Raw genomic sequence first — 27,171 nt, 5'->3', positions numbered from 1 at the left:
TTGGATGAGGTGAAAATTCAAGGTGAAGTCATCTACTGCAGGTGAGTCTGTCAGCACAGATAAGGAGGCCTCCGTGAGGTCCAGGTGGCCCTGTGACCCCGGAGCATGAGGCTGTGCCCCCTAGAGGCCGAGCAGAGTAGCAAGAAAGGAAGTCCTGGTGTTGCTCACTGCAGGGGGTGTAGTCCCAAACCACCCACTGCTCTGCATGAGAAAGACTTTCTGGTTCCATAGGGCAGTGGTTCTCAACTTGTGGGTCGAGACCCCTTGGGGTCAACCGACCCTTTCACAGGGGTCGCCCGATTCATCACAGTAGCAAAATTACAGTGATGAAGTAGCAACAGAAATAATTTTATGGTTGGGGGTCACCACCACATGAGGAGCTGTATGAAAGGGTCTCGGCATCAGGAAGGTGGAGAACCGCTTCCCTAGGGAGTTACCATCTCAGAAATCCAGCAGGTCCGCCTTGTCCTGTAGAGTTGCTACAATTGTTACAAGTCAGCATTGACTAGATGACCGTGTGTGTGTGTGTGTGTGTGTGTGTGTGTGTGTGTGTGTGTGTAATGGACAGAAAGGGCGGGGTGAGGGGTGAGCGGGCAGTCAGGAGGAGCAGGTCCCCCATCCCAGGGTGGGAGGGACCAGAGAGAGGCAGCAGTGCCAGCCTTCTCCCCCTCTCAGGCCCCTGGGGAGTCCATGGAGGCCAGACCCCTGGTGAGTCAAACCCACTGCACTAAACTATCTCACCTGGTGGCGTAAGCAAGTAAGCACTCCCCTGGCAACCCAAAGGCAGCCACTGCCAGCAGCTCCACAGAAGCCATAGTGACCCGTGGAGGTGACCGCTGGAAAACCCCAGGGCAGTCCTGTTCCGTTCCCTGGGCCTCCTGAGTAAAAAGCAACAAAAAACAAAACCCCTTCGCCTCTGTGCACCTTAAAGCCATGACACTGACTGTCCTGCTCCCAGGGGGTCCCGGGTGAGGGGAGGTGGTCTCTTCTGATTCCTCTCAAGTCTTAAGGGCCTCAGGTCCTGGAAGGAGGTCCCTGCGTGGGACTGGGAGTCGTTCAAGGGCCAGGGGCCTGAGCCCAGGTCAGAGTTTCTTTCAGCTCTCACACACTGGTCACTGCTGGGCAGTCCTGAGAGGGGCACTGGTCAGCCATATTGGAGCAGGCACGCGTGTGTATGTGTGTTAGACAGATTTGTGTGTGTGCGTGCATGTGTCAGACAGTTCTGAGCCCATCGGCGTCCCCACGATGTCTGCCGCTGTCCCTGCTCAGCCCATCCTGGTGATGTCACCCAGGACCTGCTCTGAAGTGACCCTTTGCTTTGAGCTCCTGCAGGCAGGTGAGTAGAACACGTGTCTCCCCCCAATCCCCCCCAAAGGAGAGCCAGGAGGGGTTAAAAGAAGGTGCACCACGGCTGGTGTTGGGAGAGGAATGGAGGGCACCTGCACCCCAAGTCCTGGCTTCGCTGAGACATCGTTCATCACAGGACACAGCGAGGGTCACAGTGGCCAGGGGAGCCAGGCTGCATGTCCTGGGTCATCCCTAAACAAGAAGCCTTCCTAACATGCGTAGCCAGGCAGGCAGCGGCAGCCCAGTGGTAGAATTCTCGCCTACCACCCTGGAGGTGCCGATTCGAATCCCAGCCAGGGTCTCCCATGTGTGTCTTCCGCACACCCATCTGCCACTGGAAGCTGGCTTGTAGCTGAGAGGCTGGTCAGGCCTTCGGAGTGGGAGGAAGGGCCCAGTGACCTCGTTCCAACACCAGCCAAGGAAAACCATCTGGGTATGATGTCGCCCGTCCAGGGCCAGCACAGGACACGACAGAGCTTGGTTGCCTAGTGCATGGGGTCACTGTGAGTGCAGGGCGTTCTCAGTGGCCGCTAGCAGCACCAACAACATCACTCTCCGGGCATGGTCCCCACCCTCCCAAGGAACGGTCCTGTTGAGCCAGTCTGTGGGTGCAGGGTTTCCGAGCCATCACCCTTACAGGGGCTGGGGGTGGGTCACCAAGTCCTGTTCTCCCAGGAGCACCTGGGGATTAGGGTCTTTGAGGCAGGCCTGGTGGACAGGGCACCTCTCAAATCCTGAGGGGGGGCTGTGGAGCACCTTGTCCTGCCGCTGCCCTGTCCACTCCTGGGGCTTTAGGCAGGGGAGCAGGGGGTCCTTCCCAAAGATGAGGGTCCCAGCGAAGGGCATGCTGGGAAGGAAGAAAGATTCCTGAAATGGGCTCTCTGCTGCTCCTCCCAGAGAGAGAACTGCTGAGCCTCCCCTCAGAGAAGTCATAAAACCCGAATGTTTACTTCTGAGCGCACAAGTCTGGGACTCGCTTCAAGGGCGGATGTTGGCGCACGAGCTTGGCTCTCAGAGAAGCGGCTCCTTCTCGGGCTAGGCGGCTGGAACGTGGGCGTTGGGGGTGCTGCAAGAGGGGCTTCAGCGCCAGGGCAGCTGGCGGCTGGTGGCACACCCGCTGAGGTTGGCAGTGTGGGCATCAGCAGGCAGCCAGGAGCCCTCCCCACCCTCCTGCTGCTGGCCACCCCCCACCCCTCCAAACACACACACACATACACACTCCCATCCCCCCTTTGTCTGAGAGCTATGGCTCAGCTCGTGGAGGGACACGTGCCTGCTAGCACCTGATCCCCAGGCAGCCCAGATCCTCTGCCCAGCTCACCTTCCGCTCCCCACCAGGCCCTCTGCCCTCCTGCCCTCACCCAGGCTCTACCTCTGCCTAGAGTAGCATGACAGCCTCTGCAGGGTCACTGACCAGGCTCCAGCTCGTCAGAGGCGTCCTTTCCCACAGACAGTGCCCAGTCCTCCAACAGACGTGCTGGTGCCTCTCTTCTCGTGGCCTTTGATCCCAACACAGTTTGTGGATGCCCTGTGTCTGGGGGTCCTGCAGAAGGTGGTGGGGGGCACCCTCCAGCTGGCCTCTGGTCCTCCTCCCATATTCCCAGCCCCCAACCCCAGCACTGGGCTGATGCTCAGGAAGGAAGGGAAAGAAGGCAGGAGGGAAAGAGAGAGAGAGAGAGAGCACTCTCCTTACAGAGGTGAGTAGTCGAGCGGAAGACAGGCCTGGCATTGGTAACCCGTAGAATAAAATACAAGCAGCGAGCCTCCAGTTCAGGTGACAGGCTAAGGAAGCATGGGTCTCAAGTTTAGGAGACAGACTCCAGCCCAAGTGGCAGTGTGGTGGGGAAGGAGAGGTGGGGTCTACCGGGCAGGGGGTTACAGTGGGCTGTTCTGGGGGTGCAGGGGGTTACTAGCTGCCCTGTTAACTACAAAGTCAGCAATTCGAGCCCACCAGCCACTCCATGGGAGAAAGGGAAGCCTTTTACACCCAGTCTCAGAAACCCACCACCCTGTCCTGCAGGGTGGCACAGGTCACCATGGCTGGATGGCCGTGGGCGAGGTTTTCAGCATTTACCCACCCGGTGCCACCACCCGACAGACAGTGTGTCATACCACAGTGGCCCCTGTGTGACTGTGATGCCACTAGTATTTCAAATACCAGTTAGTCTCACTCACAGTGGCCAGGTCTCAGCAGAACTTCCAGACAATGAGAGGCCAGGGAGAAAGGCCTGGCCACCAAAGTTGGAACACTAGCCAGTGTACACCCTGAGTCACAGCAGAATGCTGTCTGAGATTCCTGCCCTTTCTGTTGTCTGATTTACCCACTCGGAGGCGAGTTAGAGCTATCAGAAATTGAGTCCCCTAGGTTGGGGGTGAGGGGGCAGGAAAGAACTCCAAGCCCACTGGCGTCAATTTCAAACTCCTAGTGGCCCCATGTAGTACTTCAATTTTAGTATATGTGCTGCCGAAGCAAACACTGCCCCCCATGTAGAACTTCAGGGACCACAAACCTTTACAAGAACACATAGCCTCCTCTTTCTCCCGAGGAGCAGCTGGTGAGTTTGAACCACTGGCCTTGTGAGCAGACCAATGCTCAACCCAAGGTCCCACCAGTCAGAGCCCCTCAGTCAGCAGGCACGCACAATGCAGGGTGGCCACCAGCAAGGTCTAGCACACGTGCCGGTGCCGACGGGCAGCAGCTGGTTCTTTGTGAGATTGGCACACATCAGGAGCAGCCACTGTGCGTGTGGGAGACTGAATCTAGGCCCATACCTGCCCCCAGAGTTGGGAGGGCAGTCTGCAGGGAAAAACAGTCTGCCCTCGGGCCCTTCCCTGTGGGCACCCATGGGGACCCACTGTGCAGTCCGATGGCACCAAGGCCTTGGGGGCCCTCTTCTTGGATGGCAAACAGGCAGGGGTGGAGGCAGTGGGTTGGAGAAGGCTATCTTCAGGTTCCCACTAGGGGTCAAGGTCAGGGGAGGGTGCCCTGGGCCCTCAAGGGCGAAGCACTGACCTGGGTCATGGAATATCTCTGTGTGCTTGAAGGCAGGCTCCTCTGTCTGGGGTGGGGGTAGGGGTGGGGGTGGGGGTAGTGCCCAACCCAGGGTATTGGCAAACCAGACCTCAAACCACAGAGGTCTGTAGTATGGGCCATAGGCACAGGGCTGGGGTGAGGGCCAGTCAGGCGCTCACCCTCCTCCAGGCCTCAGGCCTCTCTGACCCCTATGTTGGTGACCAGGTCCTAGTAAACCTGCCCTTCCCGCATCTGGCGTGTCCACCCGAGGCTGTCTGGAGGAGATGAGGGCCGGACCCTCCGCCCCCCCCCCCCCCTCCAAGAAAGAAAAACAGGCTTGGGGAGAGTGGAGCGGGCTTGGGGCGGGCACAGAGAGGAAATTCCTGGCCCTGATGCTAATCACAGCCTTGCTGCCAGCAGGCCGGGCTGCTATGCTCAGCAGGGACCCCAGCCAGCCCCTCTGTTTGCATTGGGCGGTGACATCATGGCGCAGGCCCTTCACCCCCCAACACCAAAGGAAGGAGGTGGCTGGCAGGGGGAAACCTGAGCTTCCCTGGGGCTCCCAGGCGATGGGGTGGGGGTGGAATGGGGGGAACTTGAAACTCTGACAAACGCTGCTGAGCTGGGCCTGGAGGAGTCCGGACCCCATCCCAGCCAGCCAAGGGTCCCCTTCCTTCCTCCAGGCAGACTGACGCACAGGGGCCCCAGGTCCTCCCAGCTACTCTCTGGCCCCATCCCAGCTCATCCAAGGCAGGAAGCACATGAGCACAAGCCCAGGAAATAGTCAGAGCCTGAAGAGTTGACAGCCGCCTGGGGAGCCCCTCCAGGTGGCCCTCTAGTCCTGCAGGGGCTAGTCTGGAGGCCTAAGAGTTGGAGGGCAGGACCAGTAGGGTGGGGGACCTGGGCACAGGGCCAGCTCCAGGTGCCTACTTAGGGAGATGGGCCGAGGGGCCCTGCATCAGCCCCCCTGAGTCCAAGAGGGGGCACAGGGTGGATGACCCAGACAACAGGTAAGCACATGCTTAGGGCATCGACAAGCAGAGCCCCAGCTGGCCAAGGGCAAGGCCAGCGCTGCCCAATCCAACTCAGAGCTGCACTGCGGGACAGGGCAGAACCGCCCCCTGTGGACTGTGGTTTCCCCACTGTCATTTCCAGGCTCAGGAAGCCTCGTCTTTCTCCACAGAAGCCGCTGGTGGTTTCAAACTCCTGGCCTTGCAACCGAAGATGTAACCCACCACGCTACCTGTGCCCAGGGCAGGTGAGGGCTGCGATGGGCGGGGCCTGGCTGGGCACCCAGCAAAGCAGACTCCGGCTCCATGTTGGAGAAGGAGCTGCAGGTCACAAGGGCACCCAGGAGTGAGGCCTCCACACCCACCGGTCACGCCTGCTCACAAGCTCCCCTCCCGAAGCATCATCGAAACTCCTTATCTCCGCAGGCCTCCTGGGAGTCAGCCACAGTCCTGGGTAGCTGTCAACACCGGTCCCAACGTCCAGCAGCCACGCACCCAGACAGGACACACCACTGCCTGGTCCTGCGATGGCCTCCTGTGACTGCGGCCACTGTTATTTCTCTCTAATTAACAGGGGCAGTCTGTCCTGCTGTACCCCAGGAACACGCCGTCTTCGGTCCTGTTGGACACAGGGCGCTATGAGTCAGAAGCCACTGGGCCGCACCCAACCAGAGTAAACAAGAGGTGTATTGGGGTGGACTATGGAGTCTGGAGCCACCTAAACGTTAGGGGCAGGGTGTGGGGACACGTTGTCTTAGGGTGTCCTCTGCTGCTTGGAGTTCCTGGGCTTCCAGGTGGCGGAGTCCATCGATGGGACGGCCGGTCACTCCTTTCCTTTCCCAGGTCAGGCAGGACCGTCGCCGTACTTCACGACGTGAGCGGGGCCTGAGGGAAAAGCTGTCCGTTCTTTCCAGGGAACAGAAACTCTACAAGTCTGACCCTGAACTAAGATCAAGTCCATGTCTTCTCTCCCGTCCCGTGGGACCCGGCTGAAACGCAGCGTTCTGCAAACGCTCAGTTTTACTCCCCTCCAGACCACGGTCTGATTGGCCAAAGGCATTCTTGCCTCTCTGCTTGCTTCAGACTTGTTACCGAATGCAGGATATGTGGCAAAAATGATATGTGAACCCGCCTGGAATAACATTCTGGACCCTGGAGTGTGGCCCCTACACCCCCACTGCCCTGTTTCTTGATCTGATTTCCCCTATTGTTCTTCACCCCATCACAACTGCGCCTCTCCCGAGCCCCCGGTCCTGGTGAGAGAGCTGGTCCTCCACAATCTCAGAACAGAGACTCGTCGTCCGTCCTGTGTGCCCTGTCATCATGAAAGTCCATTTGTCTGTTTGCAATGACGGTGTTTGTCACAGAGCCCTCACCTGGGAGGGAGAGATGCTCAGCGCGCTCTGAGAGTCCCTTGGGGGAGATCGACACCTCTTACACACCGATTAGAGAAACGGCCTGGTTCATTGGCCGATGTCTGTCCCTTGCAGTAGAGATTTTGGGAGGTTCTTCCCGCAGGAAGGAGGGTCCTGAGGGAAAATCGTAGCACCTGCATCCAACATAACCACTTTGGGGTTCAATCCCTAAGGGGATCACTGCAGTTGAAAGATGTTACTGGGTAACTAAGACACACACACACATGACTGTGAGGGACTCCATCGCTCACCACAACTGTAGGCCCCCTGCTTACCCTCCAGGACTTCAGGGAACCCTATCACCCACCATGACTGGAGGGGGGCCCCATCACCTATCATCACTGCAGGGAGGCCCACCACCTACCAGGACACCTCTCTTTTGACCTTGCTCTCTGACCTCATGGTCTTGTCACTTGGACCTGGTCACAGCCCTGTACTGGATTTGGGACACTGCTCAGGGCTAGGAGGTTGGGGGGTGGGAGGTGGGCTGTCATCTAGGCTGGCCCGCCGGGGGGGCCTGGCTCTCAGCTGTCCTCTCCCCAGAGTGCCTGCCTGGGCAGGGAAAGAGTGCAGGGCCCAGGAGGAAGCAGAGAACCGGGTGAAGGGGGAGAACATAGATTCACCAGCAGAAGAGCCCGAGAGGATGCAGACAGTGACAGCAGCCTGGAGCTGGGTCACCCTCGAGTGTTGTGGCTGCTGCTACAGCTGCCGCCCTGACTCGACCCCTACGCCTGAGGACCCACCCAGCACCACAGGAGGGGACCCTGTCTGGCTCCGGGGGGAGAGCTGACCACAGCCCCCACAGGCCTTTCGCTGGCTCACGTAGGGAAGCAAGTCACCAGGCCTTTCTCTCTAGCCTTTCTTAGTCTGGACACGTCAATGAACCAGGCGCAGTATCACAGCACACACCAGCATCCACTGACAGACGGGGATGGCTGTACACGTGGGGCACTGGTCAGGAAGTGGACCACACGAGGAGAGCCACGTGCCGTCTCCAGCCTCACATGCCTATGATCTCACCAAAACCAGGTGTCCGCTGACCGTCTGAGCGGCAGCACTTGAGGGACAGTCTTTCTGACCGTCCTTATGTCTGGCTCAGCTGGGGATATCACCGGCCTACCATCCCCCTCCAGCACCCTCTCTCCCCCTCCCCAGGCCCTTCGGGCTTCCTTATTGAGGTGTGGTTTATGTGGATGGAGCTCGGTGACACAGCAGTGACCTGTGTGCATTCTGAGAAAGGTCAGCAGTTCAAAACCATCACTGCTCCGAGGCAGAGTTGAGGCTGCTGCTCCCATAAAGGGTCCCCAGGAGTAGTTCAACCCTGTCCTACAGGGTCCCTCTGGGCCAGCATTGAGGCTGGAGCAAGGGGAGAGCAAGGCCACGCTGTGCCTTGCTCTTTTTGGATCCAAAGTTGTTCTTGTTTTAAGTCAGTTTCCCTACATGAGTGACTCTCAACTGAAGTGAGGGTGTGAGGTGTCATCCACCCCCCCCCAAGGGAACCTTGAGCGTCATCTGGAGACGTCTTTTTTGTCACCCACAAATGGGGAGAGGGAGGAGAGGGAGGCCCTGCTGGTCTCCAGTGAGCGAAGATACCCTACAAGGCCCAGGGTGGTGTCTCTGATGTCTGCAGTGGGCAGGGGATCCGCCAGAGGTGGGAATCTGGTGACCTGCATCTCGGCTCTGTCCCACTCTCAGGCCAGTCATTCTTGATTCATTGCTGGTTAACTCTCCTTGTGTGGAAGCCCCAGCTCAGGAGGCTGGGGACACCAGGGGCTGAGTGGCAGACACCTGCTGTGTCTGGTGTCTGAGGCTCAGAGACCAGTGAGGCAGGCACAGGTTCCTCTCTGAGCCCTACACCTCCTATCAAGGCCTACCACCTGCAGGGGATGTCCCTCCTCCGGGACGCTGGGCTGCAGACAGACCACAAGCCCCCTCCCTGAGCCAGGGCTGCTGGCCTGCAGAGGCTCTCCTGGTCCCGGGAACCTGCCAGGATCTCCATGGGTCTGCGGCTCAGCCCCAGCAGCATCTGGAAAGGAGGCTGGCAGAGTGAGCGGGAAGACCCTGGCAGTCTTGGAGATCAGTCTGCCTCAGTTTACCTTTCAGGAGCTGGGGAACGATGGCTGGCACCCCTTCCCAGGTAGGGACAATGTTTACCAGGCACGGTGTGCAGTCTCTGGCTATGAGCAGGATGTACCCACATGTGGGCTGTGGGGGCTGGGTGGTATGCCCATGGACAGTGATAGCCCTGGGAGTGTGGTCAGCCTGGCCGGCCATCTCGGGAACCTGCTGGAGTCACCCTCGGGAGCAAACCCAGCCCCGGACCACGGAGGCACGGTCAGCATCACAGCATCAGCCTGGCTCCTCAGCCCCCCCCCACCCCCAGATGAGACAAGAAACAAAAGAGCTAGTGAGCCAAAGACCAGCTGACAACCCCCCTGACCCCTCCCCCCAGCTGTGGCTGTGCCTCCACTCAGCACCCTCAGGCTACCAGAGCCGAGAAGAGGTCTTTGGGGTGACTGATGACCTGCTTCCAACTCAGTCCTTATCTGGATTCGACCACGTGTCTGAGGCCTTAGTCTGCCTGGTGGAAGAGAAGGGTCAGGCTGGAGAAGCACCAGGAGTGACCATGGACTCAGGCTGGACCCGGTTGGGGGCCTGGGAGGAAGGCCTGCTCCTGCTGGGACCTGGTGCTCATGGCAACCCTGTGACACGGGTAAGGGGTATCGCCACCTCAGTCATCCCCTGTGCACAGAGGTGTGGGTCCCCTGGTGGGGTGGGGGCAGAGGCTCTGAGCCAGGGCCTGTCCTTCCTCCCTCGCCCACTCCTCCTTGGAAGTCAGCCCTAGCCTCTCCACTCCTACTCCTCGCCCTGCCAGCCTCCCACTCTGAGCTCTGGCCTCTGGCCTGGGTGAGTCCTCTCTGGTTGGCTGGCCGTCCATCTGCTCCCTGGGACCTCTCCGCCCTGTTCTGAGAACATGGTGACTCAGAGCGTCGGAATGGACAAGAGGGCAGTGGGTCTGAGGACACAAAAATAAAGAAAACAAGTTTACACCCCCACCCCGCCTGGGAACATGCACTCCAGTGGCGGTGAACGGTGTGGACAGCAGAATACCTAGTCAAAAACAGTGTCTGGTCAGAGGTGGTGGGAGGGCCAGGCAGAGAAGGGGGTTGGGGGTGGGATGTGTAGTGTTCTAGGGGAAAGAGGCTTGTCAAAGTCAAAGTCAAGGTCAGCTGATGCTGTTGGGTGTAGCAAGCTGAGGTACAGCAGAGCCAAACACTGCCCAGTCCTGCCCCTCACAATTCCTTTTTTACAGCATCATTGGGACATAACCCACGTGTCATACAATTCAATCGTTCTGTCACACCCAGAAGAATTGGACAATTGGACCACAATCAATTTTAGAACATTTTCTTATTTCTTGTTCATGGTAATCACAATCAGCTCTAGTGCTCCCTCCTCCTCCCCGAATCCCCTTCCCCTTCCTGTCTCCCACTCCTACCCTGGACCCCCTATAAACCCTCTCATCAGTTCTTATGTCTGTAAATCACTCCTTCTGTGCTTCACAAACTGGGAAACCTGGCAGAAGCAAAGTGAAGTGGTAAGGATAAAATAATAATAATATAAAGATAAAAATACAAATAATGAAGAAGAAATGATCATTTCAGTATTATAATCAATAATCAGTATTTTAAACAGACAGGGAGGGAAAATTTCATCATGGAACAAGCAAGAAATGCTTGCACCTAGAACAATTTCAGGCTGGGTCAAGAGAGAGGTCAACTGACCCAAGGGGCAAGTTCCATCCAGCATAATCAAGATTACAGATCCACCACTTCCGGTCGTCCGCCTTAAACTGCGCCTGAGTGCTGCGTGTCTTCCCCTCGGGCCTGCAGCTAGTCTGCGGTGAGATGCCAACGCACTAAGACAGTTGGGATCGTGGGCAAATAGGGGACCCGTCATGGTGCCTCCCTTAGGAAAACGGTGAAGAAATTTGAAATCACCCAACATGCCAAGTACACTTGCTCCTTCTGCGGCCAAACCAACATGAAGAGATGCACCGTGGGCATTCCTGCAGGAGAACAGTGGCTGGTGGGGCCTGGACCCACAACACCCCCTTTGCTATGGCCGAAAGGTCCACCATCCGAAGACTGAAGGCATTGAAAGATCAGTAGAAGCTCCACTACCTATGAACCCTCTCTGGCCTGTAATAAGTGGGTCAATTTATGCAACGATAGCAACAATTAAAAAATATTACAATGATCCCTGACAATAAAGCTGTCCTTTTGTGATTCACTTACTGCACGCAGCATAATGGTTTCCAGGTCCCTCCATGATCTGCGGGGCCTGGTGCTCTCATCACTGCTTTTTCGGGGATACATAGTATTCCATCGTGTGTGCACACTGTAGTTTCTTTATCCATTCTTCCACTGTTGGGCACGCGGGCTGCTTCCGGTCTCTCGCCGCTGTGAGTGAGCAGTATTGGGCTGCTGTGAACACGGGCGAGCGCACCTCCCCTCATGTGGGGTCTCTTATTTCCGCAGGGAATGTGCCTAAGGGTGGTATTGCCGGATCACATGGGATGTCAATTCCCAGTTGCTGTTTGAGTATCGCCATATTGTTTTCCGCGGTGCCTGTGCGTATTTACGACGTCGCCAACAGCGATGTGCACTCCAGACTCTCTGCATCCTCTCTGGCTTGTGTTGTTCTCTGGTTTTTCGTGTGCCGGTGGCTCGGGCTAGCATTGAGGGCGGGGGGTGAAGGCAGCATCTCATCGCTCCACCTCACAACCCTGGTTCTGTGTGAGCTCACCATGGCAGCCCTGGGGGCAACTCATCCCCTGGAGGGTCTGGTCTGGCGCTCCAGTTTCCAGCAAGGGCACCCCCAGGCAAGTCCCTGGACTCACGAGGGGAGCAGTGATCCACTTTCAGACGCACCCAGGCCTAGCTTTCCACACTGCTGGTCAGAGGTCAGGAAGAACTCGGGGGGGGGGGATTAAAAATGGGTCGGGGGCTCCCACTGTATACTGCGTCCTTTCTTACACTGCGTGCTCGGAATTTCAGCGCCAGTCTGTAACTTTCAGTCAGGGGGCCAAGAAAGGTGCCACCACAGGTGACCTCTCAGGAAGGGGGACAGAGTTGCCCTCTGTTGGGTCTCTGACACTGTAAGTCTATGTGAGAACAGACAGCCTCCTTTCTCCTAGTGAGCAGCTCGTCCGTCGCCTGACACACAGCACCACCAGGGCTCCCAGATGGAATGGGAGGCATTGCCAGAGACCACCCCCCGGCCTCGGCTGCTGGGTCCCAAACAAACTTAAAGGGCTGGACAAGGCAATGATGACCTGAGGAGGAGGGCCGGCCTCCTCCAGTCACCTGTGGGTGGAGGCCCACTTCTGAGTGGTGGAGACACTGCCAAGAGCGGGTTTGGGGGCAGAGCTCATTCAGGCCTGGAAATGTGAGATGTCGACGCCAGGGCCGGACATGTGGCACTGACAACCGTGGGGGACAGAGGGCAGGACGTCCCAGGTCCCCCAGCATGAGGTTGAGGGGCCTCGGCCCCCTCGGAGCCACGGGGAGGCAGAGGGGGTGGAACCAATGGAGGGGACCACGACAGGGCTCCTGGCTTCTGGATGCTCACCTGCAGGCTCAGGGAGGGAAACACAGGGCAACAGGACCCTCGGGTGGCAGTGGAGGGGTCCCAAACTAGGTCTTCAGTTCTTACTGGGAAGGGTTTGGTGTGCGTGGTGGGGGGGGCACCGAGGCAGGTGGGCAACAGTCCAGTTCCTTCAATGCCTCCCCTGTGCAGCCCCCTCCCCTTGTGCCCCACCATCAACCTGCTTCTCTGAGCACTTCAAGTTCAGCTGAACGACTGAGAGCTCCCCAAGCTGCTGCAGACTGATTCCGGATCCCTTCAAGGTCATCAGTGAGCAGCTCCGAGGCTGCCTGCTCTTGGCAAGAGTTACAGCCTCAGAAGCCCACAGGGGCAGCTCCTCTCTGCCCTACAGGGTCACTGTGAGTCAGAGCTGACCGCTGGGCAGTGCCTGAGTACACGGGAGGAAGGAGAGGAGAGGAGAGCGAGGGAGGGAGGTGAGAAGAGAATTAAGGCAGTAGACATGGAAAGCTCACAGGCAGGTGTGGTCCTTTTCTGAATGAGCTCTAGACTCGGCATTTACAAAACCATCAAATAGATTCCCGCTCAGCCTCCCTGGTGGTCTGGTGGTTAGGATCCAGTGCTCTCAAATAGATTCCGGCTCATAGCGACCCCACAGGACAGAGTAGGGCAGGCATGCCCCTGTGGGTTCCGGAGCCTGTAACTCTTACTGGGAGCAAAAAGTCATCCTTCCTTCCTCAAAGCGGCTGGTGGTTTCAAGCTGCTGATCTTGTGGTCAGCGGCCCACCACGTGACCTGTGGTGAACCCAGGGACTGGGTGAGAACGCAAATGCTCAGCAGGACAGGTCTGGAAAGCCCATTCTGGTGGGGGAAGGCCCTCAGGGTTATGAGATACAAATACATCTTAATACACATTGTCATGACTGGATACAGTCCCTCCAATAACCCCCCATAAAGGAACTGTCATTAAGGAGCTGCCGTATGAGAGGAATCAGTTTCGGAGTCTGGCTACTTCACCACACCTAAAGGTTATCTGTAGATAAGAGCAATCAGGCTCTACAGCTAATCCACCATAAAAGTAGCAGCCCCCTGGGGGGAGGATAGGATGGGGCTTGGAGTGGTGAGGGGGTGTGTTGAGGTCAACTAGCATTAGGTCAAGATGCTGTGTGAGGGGCAGGCCTTCTGGAATCTCTGAAAGCCCCGCGGTCTGGGCCCATTGGAAACCACGTGCACGCTCAGTCCTGACATGGGACGAGGAGCCCCCAGGCCCCACCATCTGTCTGTCTTTAATGTTTTCCACAATCGCAAAGTCGCTCCCGAGGACCCGTCGGAGTGTTGGGGACCCCGGCAGCAAGCCACCACGCGACGACTAACCCTAGACAGCATGCGCTGATGTATTTTTACATTCACAGAAGCTGAAGAAGTGGCTTTGGATTTGTAAGGGTGCTAAAAATAATTCCCCGGCACACTAACTGTCGTCCAAATTGCCTGTGTGCCAGCGTGCGCCAACATGAGGCGCCATCATCCGTTTCTCGCCGCATCCCCAGCCCACAGCTCAGGGCAGGCCCTGGCCGGGTCGCTGGGCCGCTTGCTTTCTGGCTTGAAGCCCCCTCGTTGGAGTACAGGCGTTCTGGAGACAGAAAGGATGGCCTGGGGGGCCATAGCTCTGCTCCTCGATCTGCAGCTAGCAAAGGGTGCAGAGGCAGTGTACAGGGGTGGGGCCCAGAGAGAAGTAGGCACCAGTACAGAGCAGGGTGGGTCAAGTGAGGGTCCCCAGAAGGGATGCACAGGGAGGGGCATGCACAGTGGGGTGTGCAGCGGTCGGGGGTGCCAGGCAGGGTCAGTGGCAAAGAGCCTGGACCCATCCACCCCATCACAGCGTCCACACTAGACAGGCTGCCCACACTTTTGAGATCTCCCCTTTCCTGGAACTCAAAACTGTTCTAGGAAAGTCTTTTTCCGTTCCAAAATATGTGGGCAAAGGGAGGGGGGACCCTGAGCTAGAGTGGAGCCGCTACCGCCTCCCCCTGGATCCTACTGGCTCTGGGCTGCTGGGCCCACCCCCTTGGGCCTTGTTGGCTGGTCCAAAATATGGCCAGTTTATGTAAAATCCTGTTTGGCTCACAGTAACCACGTCCCCTCCCCCCAATCAAACTGGCCAAGTGCCCCTTAAAATTCCGAGGCCTGCGTTTCAAAATGAGGCCTAGTACCCTTCTCCCAGGCCACCCACCCACCAGGGGGCCCGGAGTGGCGGCAGGGATGACCCCTGCTCGAAATCGCCAGGCGACCACCTATGCTCCACTGGGTGGTTCGAGGCCAAGCCCCCAGCCCCCCAGGCGGCCATGGCTCCAGGCCAAGGGCTCCCCAGCGCCAAGCCTGAGTGGAGGAGGGGGTGATCGGTGGACCGCCTCAAGTGCTGAGTCAGGGCCCCCTGGGCGCAGCCCCCTCCCGGCCCGCGTCCATCTGGGGGGTTGGCCCCAGGGAGGGCGCAGCCCGGGCGGTGGGCAGTGGGCGGGCCTTCGGTGCCAGGTTGGGCGCAACAAAAGCCGGGCTTTGGGGCGGGCCGACGAGCGGAGGAGGGGGCTGCTGGGAGCCCGCGCTGCACTGGCCGCCCGCCACCGGGAGGAGGAGCAGAGGCGCCCCGAGCCGTAAAACGCCCGCGCGCCCGAGCCCGCGCCACTCGCTCCGTGGCAGCCGCGAGCCGAGCCCGAGCCCGAGCCCGAGCCCAGCGGCCAGAGCCCCGCAGCCCAGAGCGCCGCCGCGGGCCCGCCGCGCCGGTCCAGCGAGCGCACAAAGTTTGCGCGTGGAGCTCGGAGCGCGGGAGGCAGGCGGCGCGGGGCCCGGCAGCGGCACCCCGAGGACGCGACCTGCGCGCAGCCAGCCCGGCCCGCCATGGGCGCCGCGGCCCGCAGCCTGCGCCTGGCGCTCGGCCTCCTGCTGCTGGTGGCGCCGTTCCGCCAGGCCGACGCCTGCAGCTGCTCCCCGGTGCACCCGCAACAGGCGTTTTGCAATGCAGATGTAGGTAAGGGACGGCGCGGCCCTTCGACCCGGACGCCGCGGGACTTGTCCTGTCGCCGCCCTGCTCGCCCTTTCTTCCAGGCTCCCCGCCCTGGCGGCGGCGGCGGCCAGACCCCGGAATTCCACCCAAATTCCGCCGGGGCGCGGGGCCCGAGCGATCGGGGAGCCATGGGGTTTGGCAGGCGGCGCGCCCTGGGATGCCAGCGCTGAGGGCGGGGAGGTGGGGGAGACCAGCCTAGGGTGGGGTGGGAGCGTGGACCCTCGGGAGCCGGGCGGGTGGGGACCCTCGGAAGAAACTTTCCCAGGTGAGGTGTGGTCGGGTCCCTGGGGGCCGGGGCGGGGAAGGGCATGTTGGTCTGGGCTTCTCCAGACAATCCATTTGGGGTTCTCTCGATTAAGGGGGGGTCAGGTGGCAGCCTCCCTGAGGCTGTGTCTGCCCTGTGGCCCCTGCCCAGGAGGCACCACAAACAGGGCTGGGCTGGAGAGGGGGACCCCAGCGTTTCTGCCCTGACTGGTTTTTTAGGACCCCTGCCGACACAGGGGACTTGGGGACTGCAGGGAGGTGGGACAGGTTTCAAACATCTGCCCCAGGTGATGGGAGGCCAGACAGAGGGCAGGCTTCACAGAGCTGGCCCAGCAGGGACGGGCTCTGATTCACACAGGCATCCAGTCTGGGGGGACCGGGGGGAGGGAGATGAGGGGGGCTCAGCGCCATCACTGCCCCCTCAGCCTCCCTAAAGCTTCAGGCAGCAGAGCAGCCTGTTGCCGGGCCATCTTACCAAGGCTGCCCCTCACCAGCCCCGATTCAGGCCGGCCAATGCCCCATCTGGACCAGACCCCGCCCCGGCTGCTGGCCGCACCTCAGCACCCTTGGCTGCCTACACTGTCGCTCAGCCTGCAAGTTTTCAGTCCCCTAGCCTGTGGGATTGCACCACCTCCCAGGGCCACCAGGGCTGGGGCCTGCCTGTGGTTGCAGCTTCCAGAAAACCTGATGGGGGTGGGGTGGGGTACTGTCAGGGTAAGGGTTTTGCCTGGAGATGTGGGGAGGGAGGTGAGAGAATGTTCCAGATGGGAGCCAGGTGGGCTTCCTGCAGAGTGTCTGTTCTTCCATCAGGAGTAGGGCAGCCGCCCCCAGAGTGGGGCAGGGGTGACGGGGCAGGGGTGACGGGGGATTTGGGTGTGTGTGTGGGGGGCAGGCCCAAGAGGAACCCTGTGGCTTTGAGGGTCTCACTCAGGGATCAGGTGGGGGGAAGGGGGAAGGAATTGGACCCATGCCCTGGTGGCCCCACTCACCTTCTCCTGATGGGTTCCTGCTGACTGCCCAGAGGTGAACCTGGGAGCTGTGTCTGCTTTTGAGGCTCTGAGGAAATCCCCAGGTTAAGGGGGCGCAGTCCAGTGTCAGCCCAGGTGATGGGTGGCATTGACCTTTCTGGCTGTGACTGGGATGGCCCTGGGAGATGGGGGTGGCTTTTGGTGGGGCTCTGTACCAAACCCTAGATGTGGACTCATGAGGTCTGCCCCGCCCCCAGAGGGCTTTTGTGTTTTAAATGGCCTCCCTCCCAGATACTTCATGGGGTCTGGCCCAGTTGCCTGGTACCTGTGGGGGTTGCTAGGAGACTGATTCTTGGGACCACCTGTCTTATCTATGGCCAATGACAAAAGACAGCTCACGGCCTCGCTGGGATTCCTCCCTAAGGGACAAGCCTGCCTGCCCCAGGGGAGAATCTGGGGAGCAGCACCTTGGGGGCACCCTGTTAATGCCACCAGGCCTTCAGCTGGAAGGGGTGGTCAGATGTTGGGTAGGGTGTCTGAGAGGTGGCCCCAGCCGTGCTCTGTTCAAGCCAGTCTCTGGTGAGGCTGTATTGCCACTGTAGCCCTGCAGAGACCAGCTGTGGACTCACCAGTCAGCAGGGCCAGGTGGCGGGCGGGGTCGGACCTCGGACCTCGTTGGCAGAGCTGGGCTGCCTGGGTGAGTGGTGCGCTCTGGACCAGGTGGGGAGTAAGCATCCCCTCTGGCCTGGTGGCCGTGCCCAGAGCCACCTCGTTCCCGGGGAGCTCCTGCTGGGCATCTTCCCGTTCTAGACATGGGCTTTCTCCTAACCCTCCGGTGGCTTCCACTATGTATGGCCAAGGCCAAAGGGCCCATTCCCAGAGCGGCCTGGGTGCTGGCTAGCTCTGGTGGGCACTAATGGGAACTAAGCAAGAGTAGTAGTGGCTGCCCCAGACGATACCCCACTGACCCTCAAAACCAAACCTGACCTGCTGCCACCCAGAGCTCGTAGGGACCTGGTAGCCTGGGGTGGAGCTGCCCCTGTGGGTTTCTAGGGAAAGGAACTCTGGTGGCGTCATAGGGCAAGTGTCGGGCTGCTAACCACAAGGTCAGCGGTTCAAACCCACTCACCCCTCTGAGTGGAATCAACCCAGTGCCAGCTGGGTTTTGTTGTTGCTGTTTTTAATCTGTATGGAAGCAGGTGCCTCAGTGAGGCTGGTGGGTTAAAATGACCAACCTTTGGGTGACATGCCAGAAGCTGCACCTCTGCCCCACTAGGATTCCTTAGACCCCCAGGAAGTCTACCCCTGCCCCTTGGTCCCCCTCTCCCCTTGGAGAAAGGATCTGGGATCAGATTCCTGTGTGGTGTATCAGGCCCTGGAGCTGGGGGGCCGGGGCAGGGAGGAGATCTGTGTGTGTGTGTGTGTGTGTGTGTGTGACAGGCCCGGCGTCATCCTGTCCCCAGGCTGTGGGTACGTAAGTGGTTTGCAGATGGGCGGGTAACACCCCCCCGCCCCCCACTGCCTGGTGTAACATGGCGTGTGGAGGGAGCCAGACTGGATGTGTTTTGCACAAATAATGGATGGTGGCCCAAGGACTGGATTGAGCAGTGGGCGTGGCCCGATGATGGGATTCGGAGGGGGTGTGACTAGGTGAAGTGCATTGTGGCAGTCAGACACTGGGGAGAGGGACCGTGGCTGGGCCTGAGCTCCCTCTCAGGCTGTGCCTCTACTGGGTGGTTTCTCATTCCCAGGGGGCTAGACCTCCAGTTGAAGTCCTGACCCAGAGCCACTGTCACTGCCCAGGGGACAACGGGACTGAGGGTCACCAGGCAGCTGGGTAGGTACAGAGTGCAGCCAGAGAGAGGGACACACGGTCAGGGGGTAGGGTGAGGAAGAGAGGGTGCGCCTCTGTGTGCGGCTCTGGTCACAGCTCCGCCTACCCAGCACCCACATACAATCACACACCCAGACACTCTCAGGCTCTCTCACATCTGCTCACACTCACCTGACACCACACAATATTCCCTCGCACTCAAATGCACACACGCCGATCCCTCACAATCACACTCGTGTGCACACATACACCTTCGCACGTACCGGCACTCACACTCAAAGACACACCATGCCTCACAAGACTCACACCTTCACACACATACTTACACTCACCCACCTACTTATATGCACACACACTCACATACTCTTACCTTACACAGACTGGCACTCACACACTCACACTTAGATGCACACCCACTCACTTGAGAGCTAGAGTGTGAGTGGGTGAAGTGTTTAAAACAAGCAAACTCACTGCCATCAAGTTGGTGCCGGTTCATGGCAACACTGTCAGACTGGGTGGAATGGCCCCTGTGGGTTTCTGAGACCGTAACTCGTTACCGGAGTAGGAAGCCCCATCCTTCTCCCGAGGAGCAGCTGGTGGTTTTGAACTGCGAACCTCGCAGAGTTCAGCCCAGTGCGTAACCACGACGACACCAAGGCTCCGAGGAAGGAGGTGGACTTCATGTCCTTGAGTTTGCCTGTATTCTCTGTGATGAATTGGTATGGGTTGCTGTTATTATCATGTGGGAAGGCCTTTGGTACATGAATGGAACGACAGAGGTGGGGATGGCTTCTGGATGGGTCGGGGATGAGAGCCCGCGGGGCAGGGACCCACCTACCAGACACTGGATCTCAGATCTGGCCTGGGCTGTGCAGATGGCTAGTGGTTCCCCTGTCCAGAGGCTGACGCTCTGAAAAAGAGTGTGTTAAGATCGAAATCATCCACATGTTGTGATGTTAGCTCAGGAGCCCTGGTGGGGTCCAGCGGGCTACACATTGGACCGCCAAAACCATAAGCCATTCTTGGGAGAAAGACGAGACTTTGGACACCCGTAAAGAGTTGCCATCTCAAATCGCAGAGGGGCAGTTCTGCCCTGTGCCCTGGGGTCGCTGGGAGTTGGATCCGAGTCCCGGGCCGTGAGCTGCGTTGAAACCTTTCACTCCCTGAGTGGGTTTTGGTCCACTGTCGAGCATCCTCTCACCCGGAGTGGAAACCCACCCCCATCAGTGGTCACTCGGGCTTGTGTGTGTGTCCCCGGTTCTCCTTGAAGAGACAGTTGATCAACCACGGAGCTTATGGAGACCGAAGAAGAGCCAGTGTCATGGCCTGACGGTGCTGACCAAGAAGATTGAGTGTGGATGGCCGGAAGAATACATGCATCTGCCTTGGAAGAAACGCAGCCGGGATGATGGGAAGATGTGGAGACTCTGTCTCTCCGACTGTGAGCATCCGACCAGGAGGGGCCAGTCCCTGGGGCAGGACATCGATTGGTGGGAAGTTGGTGAGAAAGAAGGCAGGTCTTCCAGGAGGTGGACTGACACAGAGCCAGCACTGGGGGCGCTGAGACATAACAGCAGCTTGGAGGGTGGTCCAGGGCTGGGCAGGGTGTCGCTGTGTTGTACACCGTCACCCTGAGTCCAAACAGACTCAGGGACACCTAACAGCGGCACACGAGGAAGGTGTATGTGTCCTGGTACTTCTTGGGATGTGCTTGCCCTTTTGCCTGGTCTCCCCTGGCCGTCTGCTCACTGCTCACCAGAGGCCAGCTGGGCGACTTAAGAAGGAATGGTCCCTGAAGAACTGTCTCCTCTGTGTTGACCCAGCAGAGGGGCGGCGAGTTCAGCTGCAGTCCGAAACCACCGCTGCTCTGCGGGAGGAAGATGAGGCTTTCTGTTCCTGTCAAGGTCAATGGTCTTGGAAACCCACAGGGACAGTCTATGCCCGTGAGTCAGAATTGACTCAGTGGATGTGAGCTGTTTTTTTGTTTGTTTGTTTTGGGGGATGAGGTGACCCAGAACAAGGAGAGCTGTGCCTGGGGGCGGGACACCAGCCCTCTGTTGCTAGAGTGACCTTGAGACCTTTTTGGGTGTCCTTGGAGGTGGAACCTTCTAGGTTGAGACTTGGACACTTCTGGATCTGCAGCCTGAAAAGATGGGCAGGGCTTGGCTGGCAGCTCCATCAGCGGTGGGTCCACCTGCTCTCATCTCAGCCCAGCACATTGGCGTGGGACCAGGCTGTGCCCCGGTCCCTCTGGCTATCCTCAGAGCCCCTGAGCTAGGCTGGGTTCCCTCGGGAAGCAAAGCCAGGGGTGCTGGTATGTGCCTGTCTATAGAAAGTGGTTTACATGGAGAGAGGACTCCCACAGTGGTAGAGTGGGTCAGTCCAGTCTGGTTCAAGTCCACCGGTCAGTTGGAAGCTAGCGATTTCTCCTACTTACTTCTTCTCTGCAGGGATGGATGAACAGGAAGCAGGAAGGCTAGTTGTGTTAGTCTGGGTCGACTAGAGAAATAAATCCAGGACACATATCTAGGTGAGAGAGCTTTATATCAAAAGGTAATTATATATTAAGAAAACATCCCAGTCCAGATCAAGTCCATAAGTCTGATACCAGCTTATCAATTCCTCTTCAAACTCACACAGCACGTGCAATGACGCCAACTACAGGAAGATCACAGGCCAGTGGGTGGATAGTCTTGTGGACCCAGTGGTGGTGGAAGCATCTCAGTGCTGGTGTGGGCCTCCACGTGGCTCCTGCAGCTCCAGGGCTCTGGCCCCATCAGTGGTGCTCCATATATCTTTGTCAGCAGGAAGTGGAAGCAAAGTGTGGGCCTGGCTTCCAGTGGGCTTTGTATCTCCATAGTTACAAATGAGGCCATCAAGCTAGCACATGATTGACAAGGTTAGACTCCACCCCTTCACTCTTCATGGTCTCGAGTTGACACCAGATGATGTAATGACCACACCGGTGGATGCCGAGTGGCATGAATCTCAGGTTGGTAGTCCGCTGATGGCTCCTGGGATCAGCAGGCCATATGGCAGGAGGTCCACAAACCAAATGCAGGATTCAGACCCAGCAGAAGTGAGCTTGCTCTTCCGCACATGGTCACCCGACAGCAAGTTGGCCAACCCTGAATGTAACCCTCCCCAGTTGTGTCAAGACTGTGACCAGAGGAAGGAGGGGTGCTCCACCCTGTGCCTCCCCAGACAGCTAGGCTCTTTCACACCAAATCCCGTCATAGAGCTGAGCACACCACGTTAGGTCACAGCCCGGGAGTCCAGCCCCGCCGACGTCGACATCAACTCTGTCACAGCCCTGCTGTTGGACACAGTTCTGGGCTGAGGGTGTAAGGTGGGAGTGGCCCAGCATCCCAGAGGAAAGGATGGCAGTGGGAGCCACTCTGGGGCCAGCTTGGGCTGCTTCTGGATCCCAACTCTGCCCCTCTCTCGACCTCCCACTCTTTTGTGACCCCAGGGGGGATAAGTCCAGGCGGGGGTGTGGGGCGCACATAGGAGATGCAGAGTCAGTCCTTGACAAAAGAGCACAGGTGGGGAGGCATGGGGCTTCTCTGCACTGCTCCATGGGGCCTGGCCCCCTCCAGATGATGCCTGAGAGACCCGTCTGAGCTACAGTTACACACAGAGAACAGGACAATGAACTGCCAGTCCACTCCACTGGTCACCACCAAGCCTTCATGCTACACACACACACACACACACACACTCTCTCTCTCTCTCCCCCCCCCCCCCGCCCCATTCTTCACATGACCTAAGCCCCGCCAGGCTTCTCTGGGCAGCCAGTGTCGCCTCTGCATCCCTTCCTCCCTGGGCCCTGTCAGAGCAGGAGCTCAGGGCACGCTGGTGGGTTTTAAGAGGTGACACGGGGACACCAAAGGGGTGCAGATATGCTCTGGGGAAGGCCACTGTGGTCGGACCATTCCTCAGGAGCCGGATGCAGAGTGAGCGTTCTATGGAGAGGGAATCCTGGGGGTGTCAACGTGAGGTGCTGAGCTGGTCCCGACCCCTCCACCCCCACCCCAGGTTGGCAATTCAGAACCACAGTCGCTCCTCAGGACAGAGAGGATCCTTAAAGAGGGACCGATCTCGGAAATCCATGGGCTCGATGGTGGGAGTAATATCGAGAACCAAACCCAGTGCTGTCCGTTCTGGCTCACGGCAACCCCGGAGGGCAGAGCAGACCGCTCTGGAGGGTCTCCAGGGCTGTGGCCGTCGGGGCGCATAGCCACCTGTCTCCCCTGGGCTCCAACCACTGACCTTTGGGTTACCAGCCAAGCACTTGACCACCAGGGCTCCCTAGTGCTGCCGTGCCACCCAGCAGTTCCACCCGAGCAAGGTGTAGCCCCCCTCCAAGCATTAAAGGTGGGTGTGCAAGCAGAGAGCTGGTCACCGTGGTGTTGTGGCCCGCTGGTCACTCACCAAAAGTGGAGACCACCCCAGTGTCCCTTGGGGTCAACAGGCTGCGGGTGGTCCAGGAGACCCCGGAGGAATGGAGTTCTCTGGTTGCAGCATGGCCATACGTGTGTCAAGCACTAGAGCTGGGGGCTCCCATGTGGATAGGTCTGGAGCAAACCCAACTGGTTGGGTGGCATCCACTGGCCCCGGGCACCCTGTGTGTATGAGAGACTGGATCCTCCAGAAACAGGCCCTCCCCCCGGCCTTTCTCCCAAGGCATCACTGAGTGGACGCAACCCCCCGCCTTGCAGTGTGAGCAGCCCAGCACTCAACCACTGTCACCATCTGGGGATCCTTGCAAGCAGTGAGCGAGCTACCCACTGTGGGGTCGGGCGGCTCAACCACCCAGCTGCTCTGCTGGAGAAGGAGGAGGCTGTCTGATTCGGTCAAGATTCACCGAGTTCGAAACCCCAAGGGGCAGTTCTCGTCAGTCCTGTGAGTCGGAATCCATTCCACACTGGTGTGTTATGGGTCCAGGGCGCTGCAAGGTCCCACAGTGCAGGATCTAACACAGGCTAACTGGGAACAGGAAACAGCTTAGAACCTAGGTTCCCAAACATAGGTGCCTTCCTGCCCCGTGAGGAAAGAAATTACTCAGGGCCCTGGCAATTCAGACTATAGTGTACTACTGTAGGTACTATACTAAAAATGGTACCAGACAATTAAACTGTACTGTGTGCTGTAGCCCCTAGTCTAGAATCAAGCATGAACATCTGATTTTGCAGCCCACCCCCCACCACAATCGTCCCGGCGCCCCAGGAGACGATATCCCCCACTTTGGACCACACTGTCTTAGCAGTTACTTGGGGCTGTAGGGGCTGGGAGTTATCAATGAATAGGAACTGAGGGTCTATTTGGGTGGTGACCAGTTTGGGGAAATAGATACTAGTGATAGTTTACACGATATTGTGGGTACGTGTCATAAATACTGCGGTTTAAAAAAAAAAAGCCTCACAGAATCCTATCCCTAACTAGACAGCTGTGGTGGCCGGCCACTCGGCCTTTTCCATGCCGTGACCCGAGTCCAGTCCGTAAAGACTGTTCTGTCCACCGAGGCCACGAGTCCCTTCTGGGAGAGCCAGGAGTCTGAGGAAAGTGCTGGGCTGGAAGTCAGACTGACGAGCCTGGAGCGTTTGGAGGGTTGGCTCGTCCTGATAGATCTAAGCGTCAGGTCAACTGGCGGGCGCACCACTCCCTCGGCTTCCTAAGGGGACTAATCCTCAGACATGTGGGGGCTGTGCCGGAGGTGGGGGGGCGTATCCCAGCTGTTTCCTTCACCAGGTCTCCTGGTGCCAAGAGCTTTCAGCAGTCTCACCTGGTGAAAGGACCAGTACTGTACATGGCCTTGCAGCTGAGGTGGACTCAAGTGACCAGTGGGAATGTTGGCATGGTGCCCAGGCTCCCGCTGCCCCGGACACGGGCTGAGATGGGCATGCACGAGCCCACGTCACCCCCGCTGCTGGGCATCCTCCACCCTCAGATGTGCTTGGGGAAATCACCAGCCCGCCCTGCCCAGGTAGAAAGTCAGAGAAATGGGGTTTGAGACACCCTTTAAGCCTTGAGCGGAAACTAACCCAGGTCTCCTTGTAGCTGGATGCCAAACTGGCTCCAACAATAGTGGCAGTGCCCAGGGTTCCTGGCGCCTTTGAAAAGTCCCCTCTCTGACACCAAAGGGGGAACAATGACTTTTGAAACAAAGGTGAGGCTGTCGGGGGAGGAGGATAGGGGGCAATGGATGAATAGAAACAACAGGGATAATGAGACTGCCCAGGTCTGCACAACCCACCGGCCACCGCAACCCTGAGACCAGAAGCACTGGATGGTGCCCAGCTGCCACGGTGCCCCCTGCTGACCAGGGAGGGACCCAGAGAAAGATCCTGGAGAAAATGGGAGAAAAATACAGAACATTCAAACTATCAGAGGTCAGACTCATCAATGCGAAAAGCCCCATCATCCATTGTCTTTCTATCCATTCATCCACCCATCCATCTACCCATAAACCCAGCTGACCACTTACTTACCCATCCATCTGTTTTTCTCTGTCTATCCACCCATTCATGTATATATCCACCCAACTGTCCACCTACCCATCCACCCATCCATCCATTTGTTCACCTGTTCACCCATCCATCCTCTCATCCAGCTGTCCATCTATCCGTCCACCACCTATGGCTTTGTAGTGTAAAAGCACTTTCACCTACTTCCTTTTCCTCAAGGACTCTTCAGGGTCGGGAGGACAGGTGTGGCACCTCTGTTTGGAAGGGGAGCAGTTGGTGACTTGCCCTTGGTCATGCAGTCAGGCATGGGGAGCCAGGGCTCTGATCCTGCTGGCTCCAGCCCCTGGAAACAGGATTAGAGTCCCGGGCTTGGCCTTCCCTTCACTCTGCCCCCTTGGCCAGGAGACAGTGTGGTCCTTGGAATTGCTCGGCTCTGCAGGTTTTGTCCTAACGTGAGCAGGTTAGGGGTTTGGGGAGGCAGTTGGGCAGTTAGTGCCCTGCAAGGCCTTCAAAGGCACCCCTCCTCGATGAAGCCGTCGTGTGTCCCAGAGTTCCTCCCAGGGAGACTGTTGGGGACAGGCCCGAGTGAGGCCTCAGTGTGTATCTCTACTTTGCTTGTCTTGGGGGCATGGTAGCAGCCCCTTCACAGAGCCGTGGGCATTAGGCTTTCTTTGGTAATCCCTAATTTTCTATACTGAATTTGAATGGTACATGTGATGTTATATTTTTATTTTAACTGAATAAGACATCGGCTGTTTCAGTGTTTGTCCATGTGCGATTCCGCACTCTGCTGTTCCCCACGGATTCGTGGTTCGAGTCACCAGTGGCTCCATGGGAGGAAGGCTTGACATTGGCTCCTGTAAAGATGGGGGCCAAGAAGCCACTCCCTGCCCCCTGGGGCAGCTCGGCTCTGCCACCTGGAGGTCCTGTGAGCTGGACATGCTGGACACACCTGAGGACAAGAGTCATGCTTGTCCTGTTGGGTTGCCAAACCAGGGTTGGTTTCCAGATGTTTTCTGGACCTTTAGCACAAGTTCAGTGTCCCCTTAAGTGATGACCGCCCCACCCTCTCCCCGTCACTCCCACCGGCCCCTGGCACCCACATCTCTTTGCCGACTCCAGCCAGCCCACAACTGTGCAGACACAACTCTGTCTGCTGGGCTTGATGGCGTAGAACAGCCAGTGCTTGGTCAAGTTCAGGTCAGCACCAGGGTGGGCTGAACAGTTCAGACGGGGTGTGGTCCCCCACAGCTGGCAGGACCTCTGGGGTGGAGAGAGAGATGGCTCGGCTCAGAGCAGACAAACCCAGGGACTGCGGAGGCAGGACAGGAGAGCCCGCCTTGGGGCAAAGGCCCTGGGGTGGCGGCGGGCGTAGACTCAGGTTCAGCTCACAGCACCCTGTGCCGCAGGCCAGACAGCTCCATAGGGTTTTCTTTAAGGGAGAGAACCCCTGGGTCTTTCTCCCAAGGAGCTGCTCAGGGGGTTTGAACCTTCCAGCTCAACTCAAAGCCCTCCACACCACCAGGGCCCCTTCAGGGCCCAGAAAAGAGAACAACAAAAAATACACCAAACTCACAGCCATAAAGTCGATTCCAACCGACAGCGCCCCTGTAGGACAGGGTAGGAGTGCCCCGTGGGATTCCAAGACTGTAACTCTTTACAGGAACAGAAAGCCTCATCTTTCTCCCAGGGAGCAGCTGGTGGTTTCAAACCGCCAACCTCTCCAATCACAGCTCACCAAGCAACCACTGTCCCACCAGGGCGCTGTTAGGGGCCCAGACGGTGGGCCCAAAGAACACGGGCAGGGAAGATGGGCCTGTGCTGCAGTGGCTGGCTCCCTGGCCTGGCCACTGAGGCCCGCCCTGAGTCAGCAAGCCGGTGGCCTCCCTGAGGGTCCCTCCAGCACCAGACAGAAGCTTTTTGTCCCCAGCTCTCCCTGGTGACTTGCACCTCCCGAGATCCTCCAGCCTTAGCCAAATTACTGCTGTTTGCTTTTTGAAGAAACAAACCCAAGAGCCGTTTCATGTGGCTTCTTGGGACCTAGAGCCTGTTTCCCAAACAACGTTTCTTAGTGGTCAAACTTGGGGAGGGGTTGAAAGTGCTGGTGGGTGGCGGGGAGCATGGCAGGGTCAGTTTTCTCCTGCCTCCTGTTCTGCCTGGTGCGACTGTGGTGCCCGCACAGTGGAGT

General features: G+C 58.3%; 1 protein-coding gene across 1 annotated transcript in view; it reads left to right on the top strand.

Annotated features, from left to right (window-relative positions):
• Nucleotides 1-14,980: 14,980 nt before the first annotated feature.
• The window catches only part of TIMP2 (TIMP metallopeptidase inhibitor 2), a 45,100-nt gene continuing 32,909 nt past the window's right edge, over nt 14,981-27,171 (top strand). Inside the window, exon 1 of the mRNA XM_075562307.1 lies at nt 14,981-15,414. Coding sequence (XP_075418422.1) covers nt 15,285-15,414 — 130 coding nt within the window. The 5' untranslated portion in view covers nt 14,981-15,284. The remainder of the gene's footprint in view (nt 15,415-27,171) is intronic.

The sequence above is a fragment of the Tenrec ecaudatus genome, chromosome 10 (genome assembly GCF_050624435.1).
Source record: "Tenrec ecaudatus isolate mTenEca1 chromosome 10, mTenEca1.hap1, whole genome shotgun sequence".
Lineage (NCBI taxonomy): Eukaryota > Metazoa > Chordata > Mammalia > Afrosoricida > Tenrecidae > Tenrec > Tenrec ecaudatus.
The sequence above is the reverse complement of the archived record's forward strand: the minus strand, read 5'-3'. Positions and strand labels throughout refer to the sequence as shown.